The following is a 27,642-nucleotide window of genomic DNA, read 5'->3' on the forward strand; positions in this document are numbered from 1 at the left end:
CCACAAAACAAACAATGGCCAAAGCTTGGAAATCCCTGTCTTTAATAATTGCTAAAACTAAAAATAGAGGCAATCAAGCAATGATCCATGCCAAAACAGAGGCTATAACTCAAGATAAAATATCCAACTTTGAGAATATATGGAATCCCTGGGTGACTCACTTTTTGCCTTCCAATTTTGATGCTTCCTTACTAAGACCTTGGTGATCTCAATTTATACTTCCATTCTCTGCATTCATGGTATGTGTTTATTACCATGTACTACCCCGGGGACCCCTACTACCTTTAATTTCTTTCTTCCCTATCCCTTTTCTCCTACCTAAGATTACTTTTTATTTTATCTTCTTTCTCTCTTCTACTTTTTCCTCCTATTCTCTTTCTCCTCTTTCAATTTACTCTTTATATAGTTCTGGTAGCAGAACTTTTATTTCCTTGGTTATCATTATATCAATTGTACATAGTTCCAATATGTAGTATAAGATTTTAGATTCTATAATAAATTATTTCCTTTTTTTATTATTTTTATTTAAACCTTTTTTTATTTTATTTGAGATCATCTTATATTAACCTGGTCTAAGTTGGTTTTAGCCTCTCTTATACAATGTATGACGCAATATTATGAGTAGTTAGATCCATGCTAAAATAGTTTATGTTGGAACTACAACTCATTATTATTACCATATATGTGATCTTTTCTTTTGCTGACACCATATGTACTTAGGTATACTAATTGTTAAGATTCAATGAAAAAATTTGAGAAGGAAAAAAAGGTAAAAATTAAATTTTTATGAAAAAAAAAGGCAAGTGTTTTAATACACAGTGCTTGACCATCCGAGGACCATGGAGATACACCATAAAAAATTAATATGCCAGAGATTTTAGAATGTATCTCTTTTTCCTGAATCTATCCCCCCCAGCTGCTGCTCCCACCACCACAAATACCAGTACTTTTGGGCTGTCAAATTGACAGCTGTGAATTGCTATCAGCCTTTCTCAACCGGGGTGCTGTGACATCCTGGGGTGCCATCTGAAAGAGAGACTATACTGTGGGCAGAGTTATCTCCACTCCCAGTAGAAGTAAAGTCTCAGCCTGTGGAGCAAGAAACAATGTGGGAGCAGGTGATGGGTAAATCATGACGAATGGGGGGGTTACCTTTCATTGCTATGACCGTCAATGGCCAGCAGAGAATGAGGGCTTAAATGTAAACACAAATTCAGAGGGAATTAACTCTCACTGCCACTGATTACCAGTGTAGGTTGGGTTCAATTTAACTGCCATAACTACTTATGCAGGGGAGGGATGAGCATGTTAACCTTTACTGCCACTAGACACCCGTGCGGGGGGGGGGGCAATTACATTTCTGTCAGTGACCACAAAAGTTAATAGTACTGACACTAGTAAAGGGGTCTATTACTGCTTTTACTGACACCAATGCTGGTGGTCTATTAGTGCATCCACTCTCACCGGTTTTGGGGGCTATTTTTGCATCCACTGACATTAATGATCAATTCTATTGGTATTATTGCGTTCACTGACACCGATTCTGGGGATTAATATTGCATCCACTGATATCAGTTCTAGGGGTTATTGGTTTCATTTTTACATTCTCTGGCACCATTGCTGGTGGTTATTATTGCATCTACTGACATAAATGCTGGTGGTTATTATTGCATCCACTGACACCAATGCTGTAATTCTATTAGTGCATCCACTGACACCAGTGCTGGGAGCTATTATTGCGTTGACATCAATACTGGAGGTTAATATTGCATCCACTGACACCAATGCTGGGGCTAATATTATGTCCACTGATACTAATGCTGGCAGTTAATATTGTGTTCACTGGCACCAAGGCTATTATTATCTCCACTTACACCAGTGCCGGGGGCTAATATTGTGTTCACTGACACCAATGCAGGGGGTTATTATTGCTTCCACTGATACCATTGCTGAGAGTTAATATTGCATCCACATGTGTTTTGTGCATCCCCGCACAGGCAGTCTAATTCATGTCTATTGGTACAATGTGGCTGCACAGACACAGTCGCTGCTCCCAGTTTGACAGCCTGATGTCAAATTGGGAGCAGTGGCTGTGTCTGTGCCCCTTGAATGGGACTGCCTGCACTGGGATGCATGAAACATCTGTGCATCCTTATGCGGGCAAACGTGACCCTCACGTGGGTATATGCTTAAGGGCACCCGGATGAGTGAGGCCTGACCCCTTCACTATGCATGATCAGAACTTTTCCCAACTAGCGGTACTGCTTTTTAGACTAGGGTGCCTTGAGATTGAAAATATTTTTAAAGGGTGCCATGACTGAAAAGATGTTGAGAAACACTGTATTATACAACAGGAGCAGCTGTGAAAATGCAGTCACCTCTGTGTAAAATGACACTTGCAGATATAGTAGTCTACAAATTTTGTTGAGTAAATTGAATTCAGATGTACAATCTGTGATCTGCATATAAAGAAACCTTACAAGAAAATGAATGTATTTATATTTTACCCCTTATTAACTTTAGTTAACCTTAATAACTCCTCCCTCTGCCACTCACCTTTAGTTATTAATTTTCTGCTTTGTTTTAGTTTATTTATATGGTTTGTCTATGTGTTTCTTTTTTTTTTTCAGTGCTGCATAAAAAATTGTGCAAAATGGAGAAAAAAAATGCATTTTGTTCATTAGCAATTAACCTTTCCATTCTTTGAACCAAAGACTTAATTTTATTGTTTTGTTTTTTAAGTTTTTTTATTAGATAAATTATATAATGAAATGCATATTTTTGCTTTTCTATAGATTACCTATAGAATTAAATGCGTATTTTTGCTGCTCTATAGATTAACTAAAAAAATGTTTTTTGTTTTTTTTTGCAAAACAATATTGGTAAAAGAAAATTAAATTTGTCCTATAAAAAATGCATTGATCAATTCTGTAGAAAGGCAAGGCAATGCTAAACAGGGGCAAAGATATGTATTGCAAGACAAATTAATTACAAGGTTACAGTATAATAAATTACGCCATTGGCTGTTTCTAAAGTCTGCACTTGTGAGTTAAACCTGACCCTGACCACTTTTCAAGTATGCTTCAGTTTGGAGTGGAAATCTGTCTGATCTTCAGTAATAAATCTGTATTTTAATTATGCAAACTGTCGCACTTTGCTGCCCAGGAATACAGAAACACAGATCTGTAAACCTGTTGCAGAATATTTTGTAAAAGAGACGCAGCCTGATTTGGCACTACTCATGATGCAAATTTTCTTGATAAATGTCCTCCAATTCACGCATTACTTTATTATCTTGAAGAATATGTTCCCTCCCCATATTTCATATTCCTTATATTTGTCTGTTGTACCATGTACTTGTGTTAAAAAGTATCCTACTCAGTGAGCTTTCAGCTCAGGCATTTTCTCCGCTAGTGTGCTAGTTTTCGGGTCACCTCCTGCCAACTTACGGAATTGGAGATTATTTGCCACAGTCAGGAACCGACACACAACTTCCTTTCCAATATTTATGCTGCCTTGATCCAACCAATGGAGAATTTCACCCCCGCTTTCCTTTCTAAGGCCTAGTTCAAACTTATGCATTTTTTAGTGCATTTCCAGTTTTGCAGAAACACACTACAGTCCATTTAACATGGTTATCTATGGGTAACAGTCACATCTTTGTCGGGTTGAACCCCTGAGACTCGTTAGGTTATGGGTCCAGGCGAGCAATCCCGCTTCTCTGGTTTCCCCATATCTCTTTCTTTTTAGTGCCCTCTAGACACCTGGAGGTTATTCCTCTCTGAGCTTTCCCTCTCTTTTTTCCTCTCAAGGTCTGCTGGTCTCACTTCTTTATCCTCTCTTTTTTTCCCCTCCCCTATCTTCTCTTTGTCACCTTTTCTTCACCCTCTACATTCTCTCTTGTAATTATGTGACACATTATTTGCAGGTCTAAGCTGTTACCTTACCCATACATGTGATCTTTTGGTGATTCACTCCCCGTAGATATTTTTCTGGCTCTTTAAGTGACCCTAGTATTTTTTTACTTTTATATTTCTATGTTTGTATGCGTTTGTTGGGGACGTTATCTGTCGCCTCCAGCAGGGATATCTATGTCTTGTCGCTGATTTAAAGTTTGCTTGATTTCTAAGTCTCGCTGGATGCTGATTTGAAGTTTGTTTTATTTTTGTACTTTTGTATGCACATTATTGCTAAGCAGACCCTGATGTCTACCCATCACAATAAGGCCCCTTTCACACATGCGGATGGTATGTCCGTATTTCATCCATCCGTTTGCGGATGAAATACGGGCCATACATTCATCCCTATGGGATAGCGGGTGTCTGCGGATGAGCATCCGCAGACACCCGCTATTGTCCGCCTCCGCAAATGTCCGATTCTGCAGACGGAGGAAAATCCTATTTTTCTGTCCGTCTGCAGAGCGGATCGGATGAACACGGACACACGGTCCGTGCTCGTCCGATCCCCCATAGAGGAGAGCGGAGAGCTGACAGGGCGGTCCCCGCACAGTGTGCGGAGACCGCCCTGTCCGCAGCCGGCTCAGCGGGGACAACGGAGCGATCCCCGCTGAGCGAGCGGATCATCACGGGGCGGATCTTTACTGATCTGCCCCGTGTGAAAGAGGCCTTAAAATCTGGTTATCTTTGTACCCTTATGTGCTTATTCTTGCCTAGGTTGTACTGTGTCATTTTGGGTAAATATATAAAGGAATTACAAAAAAAAGTATCCTGCTCTCTGTAATGCCTCCTTTGTGTGAGATACCTGGTAATTCTGCCATTTCTCCTGCTTTCCTATTTCAAACTGCCCATGCTAGGCATGAGAGCACATCTCTCCCAGTGTGGTTGGTTTTCTGGTTTTACTAGGAACACAGCCTGCCTATCTTCCAATGGCCAAGACTTGTGCTGACATGCCCCCTGCACAGCCATTCCCTGGGAAGAACAGTGTACTACTGTTTCTCCACCCCTACCTTTCTAAGTCCCATATGCAGCTGAAAACAAAGGTTATGTGCTCACTTCTAAAAAGAAAAAAAAGCATTTATAATATTTGTTTATATATATATATATATATATATATATATATATTATCTCACAAAAGTAAGTACACACCTCACATTTTTGTAAATATTTTATTATATCTTTTCATGTGATAACACTGAAGAAATTACATTTTGCTACAATGTAAAGTAGTGAGTGTTCAGCTTGTATAATGCCCCATACATGCAGTCAGAAATTCCAACAGAAAAAGTCTGATCGGATTATGTTGTCGGAAAATCCGATCGTTTGTGGGCTCTACCGGACTTTTTCCATCTGAAAAGTTTGAGAGCTGGATCTAAAATTTTCCGACAACAAAATCTGATCTGACTTTTTCCGATCGTGTGTAGAGAATTCTGATGCACAAAGTGGCATACATGCTCAGAAAAAAATTGGAGGCGAAAGCTATTGGCTACTGGCCTCTACGTAGTCCTGACGTAGGTTTTGTACGTCACCTCGTTCCGAATGATCGCATTTCCTGACAACTTTGTGCGATCGTGTGAATGCAACACAAGTTTTGGCCAAAATATGCCGGAAAAATTCAGACGGATTTTGTAATCGGAATGTCCTACCGTGTGTATGGGGCATAACAGTGTAAATTTGCTGTCCCCTCAAAATAACTCAACACAGTCATGTCTAAACCGCTGGCAACAAAAGTGCGTACACCCCTAAGTAAAAAAAAGACCTAATTGTGCCCAATTAGCCATTTTCTCTTCCCGGTGTCATGTGACTTGTTAGTATTACAAGGTCTCAGGTGTGAATGGGGAGCAGGTGTGTTAAATTTGGTGTTATCGTTCTCACTTTCTCATACTTGTCACTGGAAGTTCAACATGGCAGCTCATGGCAAAGAACTCTCTGAGGATCTGGAAAAACTATTTGTTGCGCTACATAAAGACGGCCTAGACTATAAGAAGATTTCCAAGACACTGAAACTGAGCTGCAGCATGGTGGCCAAGACCATACAGCAGTTTAACAGGACAGGTTACACTGAGACAGGCCTCGTCATGATCGACCAAAGAAGTTGAGTGCACATGCTCAGTGTCATATCCAGAGGTTGTCTTTGGGAAATCAACGTATGAGTGCTGCCAGCATTGCTGCAAAGGTTGAAGGGGTGGGTTAGACTGTCCGTGCTCAGACCATACGCCGCACACTGCATCAAATTGGTCTGCATGACTGTCATCCCAGAAGGAAGCCTCTTCTAAAGATGATGCACAAGAAAGCCCTCAAATAATTTGCTGAAGACAAGCAGACTAAGGACATGGATTACTGGAATGAGACCAAGATAAACTTATTTGGTTCAGATGGTGTCAAGAGTGTGTGGCGGCAACCAGGTGAGGAGTACAAAGAGAAGTGTGTCTTGCCTACAGGCAAGCATGGTGGTGGGGGTGTCATGGTCTGGGACTGCATGAGTGCTGCTGGCACTGGGAAGCTACAGTTCATTGAGGGAACCATAATTGCCAACATGTACTGTGACATTCTGAAGCAGAGCATGATCCCCTCCCTTCCTAGACTGGGCCGCAGGGCAGTATTCCAACATGATAACAACCCCAAATACACATCCAAGACAACCACTGCCTTGCTAAAGAAGCTGAGGGTAAAATTGATGGACTGACCAAGCATGTCTCCAGACCTAAACCCTATTGAGCATCTGTGGGGCATTCTCAAATGGAAGTTGGAGGAATGCAAGGTCTCTAACTAACACCCACTTCCGTGATGAAGTTATGGAGGAGTGGAAGAGGACTCCAGTGGAAACCTGTCAACTCAATGCCCAAGAGGGTTAATGCAATGCTGGAAAATCATGGTGGCCACACAAAATATTGATACTTTGGGCCCAATTTGGACATTTTCACTTAAGGGTGTACTCACTTTTGTTGCCAGCGGTTTAAACAATAATGGCTGTGTGTTGAGTTATTTTGAAGGGACTGCAAATTTACACTGTTATACAAGCTGCACACTTACTACTTTACATTGTAGCAAAGTGTCATCTCTTCAGTAATGTCACATGAAAAGATATGATAAAATATTTACAGAAATGTAAGAGGTATCTCACATTTGTGAGATACTGTGTATATAGCCACAAATGTTTTGTTTTTCATTTCTACTTTAAACTGAATGGGTTCTTATACAAGGTAAGGGCTCACGTATACTTTAAAAAAAAAATCCCTAAATAAACATGCAGGCAGGAGGGTGTGCTTAGCTGAAACAAAACCTTCTCCCCTCCTAAAGACTCCTGGGATGTATGACATCATTTGCCTAGGCCAGAAACCAGGAAGTAACTGAAAAAATATAAAAAAGAAGTTTAAAATAAGTAAATATATATTTTCCTATCTATTTACTAATGCTAGCAGCATAAGGATTAAAAATAGTGAATGCTGATTGAAAGAGTGAAGTTCCACTTTAAGTGGAAAAAAAAACAGCCTATTTATGTTTCGGTGCATTCCTTCAATCGTAACTTATTTAAGCAAGTATGAGCAATTATTCAAACACTTTGTTTTTTTTTTAGCTACATTGAGGAGGAGGCAATGAGACTGAAATATTTCTTTCATTTTTGGTGTGATAGTAGTGTGTTATGCATATTCAGGGGAGAAAAGGGAATAATAAGCTATACAGTGCAGGCAGGGAATTTTCCATAACGTGAGTCACAGAATACATGATAGATCAGCAGAGATAAGTCTCACTATAGATAGATGTCTTCCTGCTTGTCGTTTTCTCTGAGACCTCTGCCTTTCTGTAGCTAGGACAAGAAATAAATACTGTAAGGCACAAAAATGGCAACATATTACCCGTTCCCCTTTCTAAAAATAATAAATAGTTTAAAATAATCCTTCCTTTAATTCTCTGATCACTTGGTAAAGAAAAAAATAAAAGGCTTAACAGACTACGCCGAAAAGAGGTTACACTACAGATCCATTTTTATTTGAATCGCTAAAATATTTTATGAAACAAATTATCAAAAAAATAATAGATGAACAGGCAAAATAAATCTGCATCTTCCTATTCCATTTAAAAAATGACAATGTTGTCATAAAACAAGGCTGGATTCACACCTGAGTGTAACGTTTTTGAGCGTTTTTCCGTTTATTTGTACATTTTTCTTTACAAACTCATCTGTTGCATCATTTGTTGCTAGGTATTTCAGATATTTTATCTTTTCCATTAGCTTTTATTTCTTTTTATTATTCATTTATTATCACTTTGTTTTCCCATTAGGGTAAGGGGTTAGAGTTAAGCTTAGGTTAACCGCTAGCCGACCAGCCGCCACAGTTGTACTGCGGCAGCATGGCTTGGCTGCGCAAATTCAAAACGCTCTGGGATCCTAGGTCTCTCTAGACCTTCCTGTTCTCCGGGTCCCCCCCCCCCCCCCCGAGAGGTTGAGCTCAGTCTGTGGGGACTCAGCAAGCCTCTGTCCCCTAAAATATCTATATAGAGGAATAAGGACCTTCATCCTACTAGTAATTCCTCCAGTGATAACTAAAGATCTATACAGAGGAATCAGGGCCTGTTTTCTCCTTCTGGTGACTCCTCTAGTGATAACTAAAGATCTCCAGTATATAGGGGAATCAGGACCTCTTTCCTCCTTCTGGTGATAGACCACAGAACTATATTTGTTTTCCCCACTGCAAGGCCACGCTGCTTGTTTTTCAATTATTTGAAATAAGCACCCTTTCCTCTGTAGTTCTTTTCAACACTGTCCCCCCAATATTGTATATGAAGCTGTAGTATAGCTTCTATCAATGAAAAGCGCTCAATGGCAGAAGGCAGGCAGTAAGGATGAGCCGAACACCCCCCTGTTCGGTTCGCACCAGAACCTGCGAACAGACCTAAACTTCGTGTGAACTTTAGAACCCTATTAAAGTCTATGGGACTCGAACGATCACAATCTAAAGTGCTAATTTTAAAGGCTAATATGCAAGTTACTGTCCTAAAAAGTGTTTGGGGACCTGGGTCCTGCCCCAGGGGACATGGATCAAAGCAAAAAAAAGTTTTAAAAACTGCAGTTTTTTCAGGAGCAGTGATTTTAATAATGATTAAAGTGAAACAATTAAAGTGTAATATTCCTTTAAATTTCGTACCTGGGGGGTGTCTATAGTATGCCTGTGAAGGGGCGCATGTTTCCCGTGCTTAGAACTGTCCCTGCACAATACAATAAGATACAAGAATTGTGACCACTGCAACCATCCCTCCTACCATTGCTCCCCAAATTCACCCTTTCATCACAAATCTCTTCCCCCCTGCTGGTCCCCCATGTCACATGGACCCCAGGTGGTCTGTTGGACTCCTGGATCTTCTACCAGGACCATGGAAAACATAGGCCTATGTAGGCATACTCTGAGGATTAAGGGGTTAATGTATATAGTGACCAGAAGGATATACCAAAAGAGGTCTCGGAACTGCATCCGTGAATGTGAACAAAGTGCGGGTTTGGAGCAGGGAGTCATGCAGGTAGCCCTGAAGACCCTGTATGTGGGTGCGGCCCAGCTACATGTGACAGCCACAAGGAAATAGGCTGGGTTCCCGCTTACACTGTGGTTTCCTTACACAGTTCAGCATTAGGCTTATATGTTTACTGATTTTACCCAGACTAGCCACCCTACTGTAGGTGTGTATTTATGGGTGAGACAGTCAGGGATGAAAAGGGGGTAGCCCTCCTCGCTGCCCACATCCAAACCCATACAGTGTGAATGAGTGGTTTGTTTGTGCGGCTGGAGACGCCTGTTACACACGCACTTTCCAGCAGACTAGGTCCGACGGTCTTCCCGACTGACTTTTCAGCGCAGTAGCCAATAGCTTCCCTTGCGTCGTATTTGGTCCGCCGGACCAGCATACAGACTAACAGTTTTCCCGATAGGAATTGAGTCCGTCGGACAGATTTGATTAGTCTGCCAGAAAATCCGGTCGTGTGCACGCGGCATTACTGTCTGAGAGGACGCAGCAGTTGTAAAAACACAGTCATGGGTCCTAAATTGATAGGTGCGCAGATATGGGTGAGCAGCCACACACTTTTCAGATTAGGACCTTTCACTGTGTTCCTACAGCTGCTGGATCCCCATAGCGTAACAAAGCCTGCCTACACACAGCTCCAACCACATAAAAATACCACACTGTACAGGCCACAGCACCCATGTGTATGAGCCCCAAGGCCTCTTTAACAAACAGAACTTTATTAACGCAATACGGTTTTATATTTTAGATTTAGCAGGATTTTTGTAGGTTATGTTGTGTTTCTGTTCTCTAATAATGATTTTAGTGCATTATATCATTCTGATATGGGGAGGGGGCACCCTGTCAGGTAGGCTGTACAGGTCCTTGTGATTTCTAATAGCAGCCCTGTAGACAGTATATTTGAAGTTACTTCACAGTTTCATTGTCAATGGTTGAAGGCCAGTTTACACCCACATTCCCATGCGATTCCCTCGCAGAACGATTTGACACTGGGCTGTGCAAAAAGTAGTGCATACACTATTTTTAAAAATGGGCCACACCAGACTGACGGTACTGCGGTGCGATGCAATTTGGTAGCTGAAAACGCACTGCATTTGCGATTTGCATTCGGGTTACCGTTAATACATCGGCACCTCCATGCAGTTCACAAAGGGCAGCGTGTTCACCTGACCAACAATGTAATGGGGAATTTACACTGACCACCAATATAAGTGGGGCCCTACACTGACCCCAATGTAAAAGGAAACCATGCAGTGACCACCAATGTAATGGGGAAATTAGACAGACCACCAATGTAAGGGGAATTTTTAAATTGACCATTAATGTAAAGGGAAATTTACACTGACCAACAATGTACAGAGAAATTTACACTGACCACCAATGTAAGGGGGGTCCCTACACTGACTATCAATGTAACTAGGGCACACTGACCCCAACACAGCAGGCATATTTCCCCTAACCACCAATGTACTAACCAGCAATGTAACATTCTTATCCACCCCATCTATTACATATTTGCATCCTAAAACTGCCTGCTAACCCCTATACTCCAAATCCCTCCTCTACTAACCTCTGCTCCCCAAACCCCCTCTGCTAACCTCTGCACTCCAAACCCCTCTCTGTTCAACTCTGCACCCCAAATTCCTCCTCTGTTAACCTCTGAACTCCAAACCCCTCCTCTACTAACCTCTGAACCCCAAACCTCCCTCTGCTAACCTTTGCACCCAAAACCTCCCTCTTCTAACCTCTGCACCCCAAACCCCCTCTGCTAACCTCTGCACCCCAAACCCCTCTCTGTTCAACTCTGCACCCCAAACTCATCCTCTGTTAACCTCTTTACCCCAAGCCCCTCCTCTACTAACCTGTGCACCCCAAACCTCCCTCTGCTAACCTCTGCCCCCAAACCTCCCTCTGCTAACCTCTGCCCCTCAAACCTCCCTCTGCTAACCTCTGCACCCCAAACCCCCTCTCTGTTTACTTCTACATGCCCCCCTGCTCACTTTTACACCCTAACCCCCTCCCCCCCACTTACCTTTGTACCGTAAACGGTGATCCCTTCACTGTGTACCTCTAAACTGCAGGCTGTGACCTCAGGACAAAATCCGGGACACAGCCTGCAAGGGACAGATGAAAATAAAACTGCACTGTCCCGGAAAATCCGGGACTGTTGGCAAGTATGCCTTTCTATTGTAAAGGATGCCTAAAATCTGACTTGTATCTTAGTGCATACTTCTGGTAAATCAGGGAGCCAATCACACAGCAGGAAATTATATTTTTGAAGGCGTTTTGTATACCAACTGTGTATATAGAAGGCTTCTAGGTTGCCATATTGCATTTAAATTTACAAAACAAAATTACAGTGCTACAGGTTGAAAATGGAAGGTCATTTTTTATTAACATTAAAGTATAACTGAAGGCAACACTTTTTTTGGTTTTGGATAGCGTGCAGAGGGATAAAGAACCCCTGTCACTTTTTATTTCTGTCTGTGGCCCCATTAGGAAGATTCACCCTATTTATTTGTACTTTTTACTATTATCAATGAAAGTGGAAGCAAAAGAAAATCCCACATTTTCAGTTGACAGAACAGTAATAGAGTGGAAATCTTCTGAAGGAGACATTATTTTTGGTGACCTTGGTGACACCCTGGGATTCCGTCACTTTGGAGAGATTTCCTCTCACTTCCTGATTTGTCTATGGGACAGGATGTTAAGGGAAATCTCCACAAAGGGACACAGATGGCAAAAAGAAAAAAAAAAACAACAGGGGTTAAAACCCTTCATTATTCTATCTAAAATTAAAAAAAGTTTGACCTTTAGTTCTACGTTAAGCCCTTTGTGCCTAAGGGTAAAACAAATCGAAATGCCTAAGCACAATTTTGCAACTTTGTATATATCATCACAACTACTTAGTGTATCCAGATGGATTATACCTTTTTTCTTTTGTCAAAAGAAAACTGTCCCAAAATAGTAAAAAAAAATAATAATTTTTTTAAAATGCAGCTGCATATTTCTTGCTATTATCATCATTTACCACCAAAGAACAACCCAAAATAAATTCTCCTGCTCATGATGATTGCAGCGATACCACATTGGTGCATGTTAGTTGTTGTTTGTACACATAGTACAGCCCAGACACAGCAGTGCACATTTTGCATCTTTTTTATCGTGCCTAAAACACACTGAAACTGACACTAATGCCAATTTCAATTTTTTTTTCAAATTCTACCCAAAATATGCTGACTGTGACCTTTGTCCCCTGCCTTGACCTTTGACCCCAGCCTTGACCCTAACATTAACCCTGGCTAACTTTAAATTTCTTGCTTTTTTCTATATTTTTTTCATTTTTATACACTTTGGTTTGTTTAAATTTCCTCTCCTGCAAGGAGAGGAGGATTCAACATATCTTTCTCTTTATTCAGAAGAGGAAGTAAACACAGGTGCAGGCTCACGGGGGCCTGATAACTGTGATAGCCAATCGCAGGCTATCACAGCAATCAGGTGACCCGGAACCAACAGTCCCTGGTCCTAATCGTTATTATGAAACCCAGCAAAAAGGGAGATATGCATGTATGCGCCCCCCCCCCCCCACCGCCCAGAAAAAAAGCCCACTTCCGTGAGGCCGCATATATATGTGCGGTCGGCTGAAAGGGGTTAAATTACAACATGGCTTGTGTAGCAATTGTATATGCCTATTTCTTTTACAATCTGATAGTGTGTGGGCTAATCCGACCGTTTTTCACATGAAAAAATCAGACGGACCTACGGACTCAATTCCTATCGGGAAAACAGTTCGTCTGTATGCTGGTCCGACGGACCAAATAAGACACAAGGGAAGCTATTGGCTACTGGCTATTGAACTTCCTTTTTTAGTCCCATCTTACATCATCACGTTCAAAACGAACAGACTTTTGAACAGACTTAGTCCGTTCATGTGTGACCAAGTCCGTTCGTTCGGAAGGTCTGTTGAAACTCCGCCGAAAGTCCGTCGGGAAGACCGGCCGACCTAGTCTGCCGGAAAGTCCGGTCGTTTGTACGGGGCATTAGTGTTTTTAAGAAACCCAGCAAAACACTGCTAGTGTATCTGTATAGAGAAGAAAATTGTTGAAAAGGTCCACACACGCTCAGGTCAACACCAACATAAACCGCCTGGTTAGTGTTTATTCCTTGCAGGCCGCTCGGACGAGCCAGTGTGCGTTCCACTGACTGGAAGTGCCATTCAAAGGCCAAAAGGAAGTGACGTCCACGGATGGCGGTCGTGCAGCTTCAATGCATTTCGCATACCAGTGTCATCAGGAAGCTTACACTATTTTGGAGACTTTACATCTTTTCTGGGTCTGAGCTGCTGGGGAGAGGAAAGGAGGAATCTGTGAGGCCAGCGGCTGGTCTTTTACATTAATCAATACGTGTGTGGACCTTTTCAACTGCTATTTGAAAATGGGTGATACCCCAAGTTATCAAAGGCGCATGCATTATGTATTGTTGGTAAGAGTCCAATCTGTATACACTAGTGTCATTAATTAATTAAGTCATTATTTTAAGCACATTTTCTCAGAAAGCATGGTGGCTGGAGTGTATAAGGACTTTTTTTATGGACTTTTTGTATTAGTTTTGATCATTTTAATATTGATTGACTTTTCCTTTTGATGGTGTTCCTTATTCATTAATTATTTTGGTTGTGTGGTTGTGCCTTACTTTTTATTTTTTTGGTTTTTTTGACGGTGATTATTCACTTAAAGGGGCAGCTTCGCTTTTTTTCTTTTCTTTTTTTTCACTTTTGGGTTGGCACCAATTTTACTCACTTTTCTTTCACATAAGAAAATAGTTGTAGTGTTGCTTTTGCCCATCTATCTAACTAGAGTGTAATGTTTCTGTTGTAGATGTCAATGCACACAGTGGATCCACGGAAGGCCGCAAAAGATTCAGTGAAATATTTCGGGACCTGGATGCCTTAGAGATAAGCCTCGGGAATGAGTAAGTGCCACCTTTTTTAAAAGGTCAGTCCACCCACAGCTGATATTCCAGTTTTTGTTAGTTCCTGGAAGTTAAAAACTCAACTCTAGGCACAAAAACTTGAAATATTTTCCTCAAAAGCAACAAAGGATATAAATGTACTTTGTGTACATCAGATTCCATTGCAAGCCCAGATACTACCGTGAAAAATTAGTGCTGCATCACTGCTTTTTAGCTTATGTAGAGAGCAGAGCTGTGGGAGGGACCCAGCAGACCCCACCCACTACAGGCTGCCTGCAGAAAACTACAGGAGGGGGCGGGGACAAGACCAGTCACCCTGCGCAAGGAGTGAGAGCAGCAGTGACCGGTCTTTATTACAAGAAGCTCCTACACAGAGGCAAAGTGTCACAATGGATTACTGCACAGATCTGGAAGAAACATGCAAAGCATTCCAAGATTCAAGTATGAATAGACATGCCACTTTTATTTAGACAATATTTGCTTAGCCTGGACTTCAGCCTTTAACCACCTAGCAGGTTCACATACCTGCCAGGGACTATAATGGTGAGTTTCCAGGTCTACACAACTTCTGTGCTCATAAGGAGAGGCTTCCAGTCTCTGCTGGAGTTTTTTTTTATTTTATATTAGGGAGAAAGAAATAGGAGAAGCTGCGACAACACAAAGGTAGGTGGAAACACCCAGAACTCCTAGGAGGACAGGAACCGAGTCAGGATTTATGGCAGGGAGTTCTCACTGTAAAAGTATCTAGGACAAACAAGAAGCCAAAGTATGATTCAGCCCTAGAGTTGTAACTAGAACCTTCTGGTCCCTGGTGCAAGAAACCAGGAAGGGCCTTCAGAGCCTGGTGGCGGAACGCCAGGGCCCAATTGCAAGTGCATCCTTTGCGATATTGATAGTTCCGCCACTGGACTGTCAGTAGTTTTTTTTGTTATTTTATTTTATTTATTTTTTTACCATTTTATTTTATTTATTTATTGTTACAATATTATTTTAAATTATTATTTTTAAATGTTTGGTGAAATATCAGGAGACTTAGCAGACCTCTGATGTTTCTCCTTTGAGACAGTGAATGGAGATTGAGGACACAGCCCACAAACTTCATCTCTGCTGCCTCAGCTGTACAGAATGATGGACAGGAATAGCTCTGTACAGAGCTTCCTATTTCGTTCATTCACAAACTGAAACATACTGTAGTAAACCCAGTTTATTATGCTTCAGTTGTGAAAGGACAGGTTCATATATGTGTGGCTACGGTTCACAGCACGGGGTCTGGTGCGTTCCTGTACACTGGATCAGGTGTGATTCAGGTCTGGTTTTAGCCTGAATTAGCAACCGAACTGGACCCAAAAATGCACCAGACCCCCTCTTTCGTTCCGAACCGCAGCCGCTCCGAACGTGTGTGAACCGACTCCATTGAGAGCCGATCACTCTTGCCTGTCATGTGAATTGGATACAAAGAAATCGCATATGTGTGAACCCGGCCTCAAGTTGGCCATAGATGGGTTGTTTTTTGTTTTTCAGCCAGGTAGATTAAGGAATCTCCCCCACTGAGACATTGTATTTTGACAGCAGAACTCTCTGCTGCTAGAATACACTGATCAGCGACTGCACTTGATTGGCTGCGGCTTATGATCGACAAACGTTTTCCAACATTCCCATTCGACGAAAGTCAATATAATGATCGACTTCTGTTGAACATGGACACCAACACATGGATTGAAACTTGGTTAGTCCCTGCTAAACTGGGCAAATTGTGATCCATCTCTGGCCAGCCTAAGGTTGATAATAGATGTGTGAATACTGGACACTGATGCTCTTTGTTTTGCACAGAACGGTGGACATGTTCCTGAGTGATACCGAAACTCCAAACTCCGAGACCCAACCAGATGAAGAAGAAGAGCCTTTGGTGAGACAGATCTGATATTCATTAATAACCCAAGCTGTTCTAGTTATTGTGGATTTATTTCTGTACAGTGGTGGATTATTATCGAATATTAACTAGACCTTGGTTGTTTTATTGTACAAATGGGGCTGACACTAAGAGGGTTACAGGGCTTCCTTTAGCCATTATAGCAGTGCATAGCCTCTGAATACGCCACCTGCCTAGCAAAAGTAAAGTGTAACTCTACATCTGGTAAAAAAAAAAACAAGAAAAAAAAAACAAGTGTGTTACCCTTGCCTACTTTATTGCCATTTGATGGTTTGTAGAGTAAAGCCTATCTACACCCTATAACTGGTGCCAGCCTCTCTGGGTTCAAATATGTGACATTGGTGTATGGCATTTGTACTCAGGGACTTCACAGATTGTTCTGGGATGGGAATGGTCTGACAATTCTCCCTCCTATTTTCCATTTGTCTTGCTGTCATGTCCATCCTCTGGCTTCAGTACTTTAAAGCCCAACTCTGGGAAAACAGAAAATTATCCCTTGCAGTGGGTCTGTGCCCGCAATGCAAGGGTTTGTAATTTGTTTTTTCTAGGAGAAAGGAAAAGCAGCTTTATTTCCCTGATCGTCAGGACGGTGACATTCCTCCACACTCCAGCAGTGGGCTGTCCTTCGGCATTATCACATCCAGTGCAGGGCTTTGGACCCTGCTCTTGGCTTGATGAAGTCAGTATCCTAGACCACTGGAGCGTGGGGGGAAAAGAAGCTTTGGGGAGGAGTGGAGGATCAGGTAGTTGAATCTACTTTTTTTGTTCCCCTAGACTAGGTGTTTCCAAAATTTCTGAAAAAAGACAGTTTACTGTCCTTTAGGCTTTAGTGGGACCAGACGTTGGCCAGTGGGAGCATCAGTGGGAGTAAACAATGCCCCATCATTGGTGACAGTGAAAGGAATAATGCCCCCTACTGCAGAAGGTCATCTAGAGCCCAGAGCGAACATGCCAAATTGTGCCCCTCTCCGCCCTAAGATTTATGAGTATTTTGTGCATTATGTGTCAGCAAAAATCCCCCCACCAGAAAAAAATTAAACACTAATCTGCATGCTCATCCCCTAAGTATAATGCCCCCTCCTTCCAGTACAAACTCACAACCTGTTGAAGTCCCCCCTCCCAGCACTAATCTTTGCACCCCCTGCCCACCCCCCAGCTCCAATCCTCTCTCCCCATATTCCCCCAGCACAAAGCGCCCCCCCCCCCCCCAAATTTCCCCCTTTCAGCACAAATTCCTGTCCTCCAATCGCCCATCCTAGCACAAGTTCCCCCAACAAATTTCACCTCCTAGCACAAATACCCCCAATCATTCCTACTAGCACAACCCCCCCCCCCCCCCCAAAAAGAAAATATTTCCCCTTTACCATGTTACTTTTATAGCACAAATCCCCCCAAATCACCACTTCTAGCACACCTCCCCTAATTTGCCCTCCTAGAACAGCTCTTAACACCTGCCACCACCCAAATTCCACTTCTTAACACTAATCCCCATCAAACCCTTTGTGGTGCCCCCCATCTCACATGATACCACAGTGCCCAGGTCAGCTGTCCCTCCTGCCCACCCCTTGTCCCAGCCCATACCTTACTCATCATTCCCATAGGCTTCCTCCTCTCCATATGACCGGTCCCCTAAAGTCGCTTCTTTTTGCTGGCTAACTAACTGCAGCTCTCTGACACCATCATGTGCAATGCAAGACAGCAGTTCTACGTTGTACAGGAGGACTGTGAAGGCCTGTCCGTATTCCAGAGCATTCGGATGGCAGAGGAAAGTGACCACTTCTGGGGAAAGTATTAATTCCTATCCCCCTAGACCAGGGGTCTTAAAACTATAGCCCTCCAGTTGTTCAGAAACTACAATTCCCATCATGCCTAGTGATGTCTGTGAATGTCAGAGTTTTCAATGCCTCATGGGATGTGTAGATCCGCAACATCTGGAGGGTCGTAGTTTGGAGATCCTTGCCCTAGACAAGAGAGCATTTAACCCATGAAGTGTGAAGGTACCCCACTGTATAGGTAGATTTATCAGGAGCCCAGAGTGGAGCGTTCTGGGTTAGGTTTCAGGATGAATAAAAATGCATTAATGTACAATACTGGTGTGCACATTCAGGAAAAATATTTTCAAAGCACATTCATTGTAAATATATATTAATGCCCCTTGTTATTGGTCTTGTTTTATACTCATCTTTCTGTAATATTGCTCCATACAGATCAGCACTCCGCTGGAACTAGCTCGGGCGGCATGTGACAGAGATGGAGTGGCCGTATCCAGTAAGTTTACTTTATGGTGTTCTTTCGGTTACATAGTTATTCAGGTTGTAAAAAGACTCAAGTCCATATAGTTCAACCAATGGAAGAAATAAACTGCCATATACACAATCCTATACCCACAGTTTATCCAGAGGAAGGCAACCCCGCTAATAAAGCGTGATCCAATTTGCTCCAGTACTGGAAACAATTCCTTCCTGATCTACCAGGAGGCAATCACATATTCCCTGGATTAACAATCCCTGGTGTCAATACCTATGAATATTAATATCTAGTATTTTGTGCATTTATCAATGCATTCAGCCCTTTTTTGTTAAATATCTACTGAGCTGGCCATAACTAGTCCATGAGGAAGTCTCTTCCACATTTTCACAGCTCTTACTGTGAAGAAGCCTTTTCCTATGTGATGATGAAATCTCTTTTCCTCGGTACGTAAAGAGTGTACCCTTGTCTTCTGTAATGACCCTAATGTGAATAACTCAACACCAAAGTCACTATATGGACCCCTTATGTATTTATACATGGTGATCATATCCCCCCTTAATGACTTGCCAACTGTGCTATAGCCTGAATTATGGCTACAGTGCAGTCGTCTAGTTCTGGGAGGCCATCATATGACGTCCTCCCATGATAGCGCCCACTGCAGCACGCGGGCAGCACGCTCTGTGATCGCCATGTCCTCCGAACACTGCTGATCACAGATTGAGGTAATGAGCCAATTAGCGGCTCTTTATCACATGATCAGCTGTGTCCAATCACAGCTGATCGCGATGTAAACAGAAGCTGGTTATCAGCACTACGTTCCTCATGTTGACAACATGAGGAGAGCCAATAACCGGCTTGTGTAAAAAGGGACATCTACAATAATCAGAGCACTGATTTTCAGTGTCCTGATTAGCAGTGCAGTCCAATCAGTGCCCATCAGTGCCTCCTCATCAGTGTCACCTATCAGTGCCACCTACCAGTGCCCATCAGTGCTGCCTACCAGTGCTCATCAGTGCCGCCTATTAGTGCCCATCATTGCCACCTATCATTGCCCATCAGTGTCACCTATCAGTGCAGCCTCATCAGTGCCCATTACTGCTGCCTATCAGTGCCCATCAGTGCCGCCTATCAGTGCAGCCTCATCAGTGCCTCCTCATCAGTGCCCACCAGTGCCACTTCATTAGTGCAGCCTATCAGTGCCCATCAGTGCCTCCTCATCAGTGCCCATCAGCGCAGCCTATCGGTGCCCATCAGTGCAGCCTCATCAGCCCACAAATTTGTTGTTTTTTTAATTATCAGTCTTTTTTCATTTATTTAGCAAGAAAAAAAAACAGTGGCGATTAAATACCACCGAAAAAAAGCTCTATTTGTGTGAAAAAAAACTATAAAAATTTCATATGGGTACAATGTTGCATAACTGTGTAAATCCCTGTTAGAGCCGGTTCACACTGCGGGCGATGCGAGGCGACACGACTCGCCTCGCCGCGCTCTGGCAAGTCGCCCCCGTTCTGTACAATGGAACCGTTCTGAAAAAAGGTTCCTGTACTACTTCTGGGCGACCTCGGGGCGACTTGCATTGACTTCTATACAGAAGTCATCTGCAAGTTGCCGCTGAGGTCGCGGCAGGTCGCGGCGAGGCAAGTCGGTGTCGCCTCGCATCGCCTGCAGTGTGAACCGGCCCTTAAGAACTCGATGTCAAGAACATCCTCAGCAGAAGCCAAAGTGTTTCTCCTGAGCCACTGATTAGGAACTTTTATTTAATGCCTTTTGTTTCTCTCTACAGTAGGAGAAGCAGATGAAATTCTCATCCATAGTGAAGGAGGAGTGGAGTCTGCCCTGAACTATGCCAAGCGCTGGTGTAAATATATCCGGGAAGTACTGGGGTATATTGAAAAGAGACTCAGCTATGGTATGCTCCTTTCAAATATTATACAGCTCTTGTTTAATGATAGCATTGTGTGATCCCATGTGTTGTACTCCATCTGAGATTGTATATAGCACTTCATTGCTAGCTGTTTGGACACCCAGAATGTGGATTTGAGTTAGCCATGGCAAGTGTGGATGTGTGCTATGAAAAAAACTGCTTTATTGAAGACTTCAGAGCAGAAGGTAAATTAAAGGAGACATAGGGCCAAAGCTCTTTTGGCCCTAATTCTCCTGGGCATCACAGGAGTGCACTTAGTCCTGCAGTCCTGTGACCTGTATCCAGCCAACAGTGGGCTAAACCTGCTGTCAGCTGACATAATTTAGCGGGTCCAGGCTCTGGAGAAATCATGACTTTAATGTCGGGATCCACCCAGATGCCTGGACCGTGCACTGCTGGGAGAATGAGTCAGCCACCCCTGCCCTGCCCTGGTTTGAGTAGAGTTGTGAATGGTTAGTACCCCTGTCTGGGTAAAGTGTTAGTACCCCTGTCTGGGTGAAGGGTTGGTACCCTTGTCTGGGTGAAGGGTTGGTACCCTTGTCTGGGTGAAGGGTTGGTACCCCTGTCTGGAAAGGGTTAGTACCCCTATCCGGATAAAGGGTTAGCACCCCTATCTGGGTGAAGGGTTGGTAACCCTGTCTGGGTGAAGGGTTAGTACCCCTGTCTGAGTGATTTTCTCCTGCTTCCTATACTGACAACGAGGTGTCACAGCCACAAAAAACTTTTTTGTAGCCAGTAAAATAAGAGTCTTGAAGTTAAATGATAAGAAGGAAATAGGTCTACAGGTTCTCTTTTAGGAGGTAGTAAACTCTTTAAAAAAAAAAAAAAGAAAAAAACCTGTAAGACAAAGGTTTAATGATCTAGTATGCATTGCATACTAGCTCATTATGAAATACTTACCTTAGAAAGAAGCCCCCTCTCAGCAGCGCCTGCACACCGCTGAGGCGGCTGACATTTTCCTGGTGTTTCCTCCGGGTTCGCAGGCTGTCGCTGTGGTTGGCCAGAGCCATGATAATGTCACTCCTCTACATGCACGCGGAAGCCGCCATTCACGGCACAGGGCTCAGAAGGAACAGCGTCCATGGCCATTCCTTCAGAGCACGTACATTGGTGATGTCACTGGCTGCATGTAATGTAAATATCTCCTAAACGGTACACGTTTAGGTGATATTTACACTATCTATAGGTAAGCATTATTATAGGCTCATCCAGAGCTTTTTTTCAGGGGCAACTTGGTGGAACTGAGTTCCACCACCTATGGCTCAGACCCTTTGGTGTCTGCTCACCACAATCACTTGTATACCCAGAAGTCTGGTTTCTGTGTTTACAAGTGACAACTCTGCACTCTGTATGTAATGCAATCCTGGTATTTAATGCCCCTTTCAGACCCTTCTACTATTTGTGAAATATGACCACATCCACTATTTGATGTGATTTGGAGGGTGTGTGTGGGGGGAGGGGATTTGGGGGGTCGTGGTTGAGTTCCAGCACCTATTATTTGAGAAAAAAGCCCCGGGCTCATCTATAGGTAAATGTCAGCAGAGGAAGTTTACTTCCTCTTTAGGAAGAAGTTTACATCAAAGATTTACATGTTATTTTAAGATCACCAAGTTTGGTTTGTTTCTATGATTCTAAATAAATAGGTAAAAAGGAAATGACTAATTATGCCATGATTCAATGATGCATTTTCTCAAGATAAATATTACCAACAGATAATCAGAACTTCCCATTTATGGTTACAGAAGAAGTCAACTTGCTAAACTTCGGGCAAACTGCTAACTATACAGATAAAATAGATGTAGTTACAAAGCTTTCATTTTAAAGGATTGGTAATGCTGTCCAGCCAGTCTTATGATCCAGAATCCCTTGAATGTCGTATCAGTGACCTTGCTTTTCCCTACTGTAACTAAAGTGGATGTAAACCCTCACATATACCCAGTGAAGTGAACAGCCTCAGATGATACACAGAGATGAAACAAATTTACCTATATAAGTTTTACTTGTATATCTGCTGTCTTCCCCTTTCTTCATTCTTTGGAAAGTTGTGTTAAAAATCTTGTTTCCTCATTGGAGTCACCACCCCACCCCCCACACACACGTAGGCAGAGGAACAAAGGAACATGCAGAGCTGTACTTTGAATAGACAAGCTCTCTGCTAACCTACCTCTAAGCTCCCTAACGACACAATTTTTCAGCTGCTGTTATCTCGTGTGTCAGAGAACTTGTCAGAAGTGACTCATGCTGATAACAGAGGAACGAAGTGCCAGAGAGAAACGGCACTTAGAGCTTTGGCGAGAGATATGTCAACACTACAGATATATGTGTTTAGTTCAACTTTCATGATTGGGGTTTACAACCACTTTAAGAAATAAAGCTTGGTCACTGACCATGCTCAGACTGCTGATTGGACACTGAAAGACAGAAGTCTCCTCTTTTGTCCCCCCCCCCCCCCCTGCTAGCAAGCTCCTTGTTAAGCTGACAGCACTGCACAGTGCAGTTAGAGCCTGACTAGCTAATAATGCTGCTTCTTCCTTGAATTGACTCCTGGTATGCAGGGTGTTAGATTGCATTCACACCTCAGCGTTTTGAATAGTGGCCAAGCAGCAAGGTGTGAGCCTAGGTTTACACTAGTGCGTGCAAAACACTGCATGTGATTCCCACAGGAATCGCACTGCATTTCTCGGCACATCACATGCAAAGTTTGTGGGGTGCGATTTGAGCCATACGTTTTGTATGGCTAAAATTGCATCGCATCTACACCAAAATGGAGCCAGACCCTACTTTCCTCACACCTGAATTGCATTGCATAGGTGTTCACATCCATGCGATTCAATCGCGCTGTGTTTTGGGGTGTCGTTAATCTAACATTGACACTTGCAGCTGATCATATTGGACGCCATGCAATTGCTTTGCAGTGCGATGCGGGGAAATACAGCGAATCTTGTGTGTTTCCCACATTGCATCAGTGTGTACCAGGGCTTAATGACAAATCGCAGAATGCACAGTTGAAATGTGATTCTGCCGTGATTTCCACGTGATAAATCGCACTGCAATCGCGGTTACCCGCATCGTGTGAAGCATGCCACCCAAAAAAAGTTCAGGAGTTACTTTGGGAAGACAAGCTTCACACGATGTGTGTTGCCGCTATTGCAGCGCAATTTATAGTGCGACAATCGCGGCAGAGCAGCACCATGATTTTATATGCCATTCAATTGAATGGCATCTCAACTGTGCATTCTAAGATTTGTCATTCACACCTTGCCGCTTTGAAATTGCGAGCAGAATTGCGACAAATTTGCCAATGAGTCAAAACACAGAGGTGCGAATGCAGCCTTATGCCGCGTACACACGACCGGACTATTTGACTGACTAGGTCCGACGGTCTTCCCGATGGACTTTCGGTGGCGTTCCGAAGGACTTTCCAAACTAACGGACTTGGCCACACACAAGCACACCAAAGTCAGACGGATTCGAACGTGATAGCATACGACTGGACTAGAATAAGGAAGTTCATAGCCAGTAGCCAATAACTGCCCTAGCGTCGGTTTTCGCCCGTCAGACTAGCATACAGATGAACGGATTTTTCGACCAGACTCGTCTGTTGGAAAGATTTGAAACATGTTTTATTTCTAGGTCCGTCTGACTTTTGGGGAAAAAAAATCCGCTGGAGCCCATACACAATCGTAATATCCAACAGATTCATTCCGTCGGACCTAGTCTGACGAAAAGTCCGGTCATGTTTATGCGGCATAACAGGATAATAATACTAAAACATATTTAGGTATTTCTACTAGCTATAAAATACTAGCTAAAATACTTATGATTCCTATAAAATTTATAAAGGCTTGTTTACACTTGCGGTTGGGGGGGCAGTAAAAACATGTGGCTGAACCTGTTTTTATCCTGAGGCTATTTTTATGGCCCCCTCCAACCACTCCACCTTAACCACTTGCCTACTAGGGAATTTTTTTTATTTTTTGAATACGTTAAAATCTACATTTTTTACTTGAAAATAAATTGCTATAAACCCTCCAAAAATATATATTTTCTGAAAGCAGAGACCCTGGAGAATCAAATGGTGGTAGTTGCAAGTTTTATGTCGCACAATATTTGCACTATTCACTGTCCGATGGAAAATGTGCGATCAGAATCGTGTTGTCGTAAAATCCGATCGTGTGTGGGTTCCATCTGTCTTTTTCTGTCGGAATTTCCGACACACAAAGTTTGAGAGCAGGATCTAAAATTTTCCAACAACAAAATCTGATTGTTTAAATTCCGTTTGTGTGTAGATAATTCTGACGAACAAAGTACCACGCATGCGCAGAATAAATTACGAGGCGAAAACTATTGGCTACTGCCCTCTTTATAGTCCTGTCATACGTGTTCTACGTCACTGCGTTCAGAACGATCAGATTTTCCGACTTCCTGTCCCACTTCCTCCTTCCTGCTCTTGGCCGCATAGATGACTCCTCCTCTCCCCCTAGGTGGCCCCTCCCTCTCGCAATCTTCTGGAACATGTCCCAGGTCCCAGAAGATTGAGTGGCCACAAGAAGAGAGCGGTGCGCACCCGGCCATGAAGCCGAAAGCTGCCACGGTCGGGTGCCCACAGTGGCTATGACGGAGCCAGTGGAGAGGAGGGAGACTCCGGGCGCCCGCATCGCTGAACCATGGGACAGGTGAGTGTCTGTTTATTAAAAGTCAGCAGCTACACTTTTCGTAGCTGCTGACTTTTAACTGCTTGCCGACCAGCCGCCGTTTTACTGCAGCAGAATGGCATGGCTGGGCAGAACAACCTTACCTTACGTCGCTTTGCCTTTTGGCCACTAGGGGCGATGACCGCTGGTGGCACCCACGATCACTCGTGACAGAGCGAGAACCAGCATCTGTTCTTTCAAGGGAGTAGAGACAGATCGTGTGTTCATAAGTATGAACACCGATCTCTCTCTCCTCCTAGACAGTCCCATCCCCCCTACAGTTTGAACACATCTAGAGAACACAGTTAACCCCTTGATCGCCCCCTAGTGTTCACACCTTCCCTACCAGTGACATTTATACAGTAATCAGTGCATTTTTATAGCACTGATTGCTGTATAATTCTCAATGGTCCCAAATATGTGTCAAAAGTGTCCAAAAAAAATCGCATAAATCTATTCCCTATTTTGTAGACGCCATAACTTTTGCGCAAACCAATCAATATACACTTATTGCATTTTTACCAAAACCATGTAGAAGAATACATATCAGCTTAAACTGAGGAAAAAAATTTTTGTTTTGAAAAAAAATGCGGGACATTTATTAAAGCAAAAAGTAAAGGATAGTGTTTTTTTTTTCAAAATTGTCGCTCTTCTTTTGTTTATAGCGCAAAAAAATAAAAAACCGCAGAGGTGATCAAATACCACCCAAAGAATGCTCTATTTGTGGGAAAAAAAAGGACATTAATTTAGTTTTGGTGCAGAGTCGCCTGACCGCTCAATTGTCAGTTAAATCGATGCCGTGCCGTATCGCAAAAAAAGGCCTGGTCATTGAGCAGCCAAATCTTCCGGGGCTGAAGTGGTAAATAAACTAAAAAACGAGTGGAAAGCTGCTTTAATTTGTTGCGGAAGCCAATGGAAGGATTGGCAGAGAGGGGTAGCAGATGCTGAGCAGTTTGTAAGGTGGGTGAGTATGGCAGCAACATCCATGATGCACTGAAGGGGGGATAACCTATGTAAAGGTAAGCCAATGAGGAGGGAGTTGCAGTAGTCGAGGCGAGAGGTGACCAGGGAGTGAATCAGGAACTTTGTGGTTTCTTTGTTTAGGGTGGGACATATTTTGGGGATGTTGCGGTGGTTGAGGCTGCCAGCCTTGGAAAGTGATTATTCCTGTTATTCCTACCCCTATTTGGTTGTAATTTTATCTTTTGCAGCAAATAAGCAAAGAAAGCTTATTTAGTGGTAAAACGGCAATCGGCAAAATGGCAAAAATGGCAATCCAGTGGTTAGTACAAGTTCAAATACATTAGTGCATTAATAGAAATATGAAACAGCAAGTAAGTGAAAATGTGAGACTTTACTCAAAATCCAAGTATGCCACTCTACAACCAGCTCACATAATAAGGCTTCATGTAAACTAGCAGTTCCTAAACTTGAGTTTAGAAGCTTTTTGCGTTTTTTTGCCAAAGCTCCATAACTCAAATCCATAAAAGCCTACAGTGTGTGTCCATGTACACATAGGGTTTTAGCAGAGTTTAGGAGCTGCTGTGGTTTTGTGAGGTTCAACCTCCCTCCCATGAACGTGGAAGAATCGCATTCAGCATGGGAACGTTTTGACTTTCACCTGTGGGAAAATGCAAAACAAGGCAAAACCATGGTAAAATCGCACTGCGATTATGCCACCACGATAAAAGGAGTTAGGGTGTACATGAAGCCTAACTGGCGTAGTGTCAAATCTGGTGATCTCTGAGGAGTTGGATGTATAATAGATTTTTGTTGGATTCCGTTCTTCATTCTCTCTTTTTTTGCAGAATCTGAATATGCCAAGAACATCATCCGACTATGTGAGTCTGCACGGAGTGCCCTGGGCCAGCAGGTACTGAGAATGTGGTCACAGCTGTGGCTGTTGCTAACAATGGAAAACGATGATTGTTGCTGAGTTTAGGATTGTACATTTCGCTCTTTGGTATATGGCACCCTTCAATTGAGTGGGGATAGACAAAATGGGGTTTCAGCCACAACTTTAAAAGGCAATAGAATATTTCTTGCCTCTACCTTGTGTTTTTCAGCTGCCAAAGATGTACATTGATCATGTAGTTTCAAGGTGTCATTTGTTGCCCTGTATGCAAAGCCTAGAGTAGGGTAAATCACATTCCAGTGTCAGAAGTTTCTGTTTGTGTTCACATATGAGGGTGGCACAGTGATGTAGTGGTTAGCACTCTCACCTAGCAGTAAAAAGGGTCACTGGTTTGAATCCCAACCACGACACTACCTGCCTAGAGTTTGCATGTTCTCCCTGTGCCTGCGTAGGTTTCCTCCGGGTACTCCAGTTTCCTCCCACACTCCTAAGACATGCAGGTATGTTAATTGGCTTCTGTTCCAAATTGGCCCTAGTACATGAAT

The 27,642-nt window shown here is 42.9% G+C and overlaps 1 protein-coding gene across 2 annotated transcripts in view; it reads left to right on the forward strand.

The window, feature by feature from the left end:
• Window positions 1-27,642, forward strand: part of GMIP (GEM interacting protein) — a 122,728-nt gene that overhangs the window by 28,896 nt on the left and 66,190 nt on the right. For both annotated transcript variants that reach the window (XM_077470116.1, XM_077470118.1), the window contains exons 2-6: window positions 14,351-14,444; window positions 16,275-16,350; window positions 18,582-18,642; window positions 20,408-20,533; window positions 27,051-27,115. In XM_077470116.1, coding sequence (XP_077326242.1) covers window positions 14,351-14,444; window positions 16,275-16,350; window positions 18,582-18,642; window positions 20,408-20,533; window positions 27,051-27,115 — 422 coding nt within the window. The remainder of the gene's footprint in view (window positions 1-14,350; window positions 14,445-16,274; window positions 16,351-18,581; window positions 18,643-20,407; window positions 20,534-27,050; window positions 27,116-27,642) is intronic.

This window comes from Lithobates pipiens, unplaced genomic scaffold, assembly GCF_037356315.1.
Source record: "Lithobates pipiens isolate NorthernLeopardFrog02 unplaced genomic scaffold, aLitPip1_a1.2 Scaffold_8, whole genome shotgun sequence".
Taxonomy (NCBI): domain Eukaryota; kingdom Metazoa; phylum Chordata; class Amphibia; order Anura; family Ranidae; genus Lithobates; species Lithobates pipiens.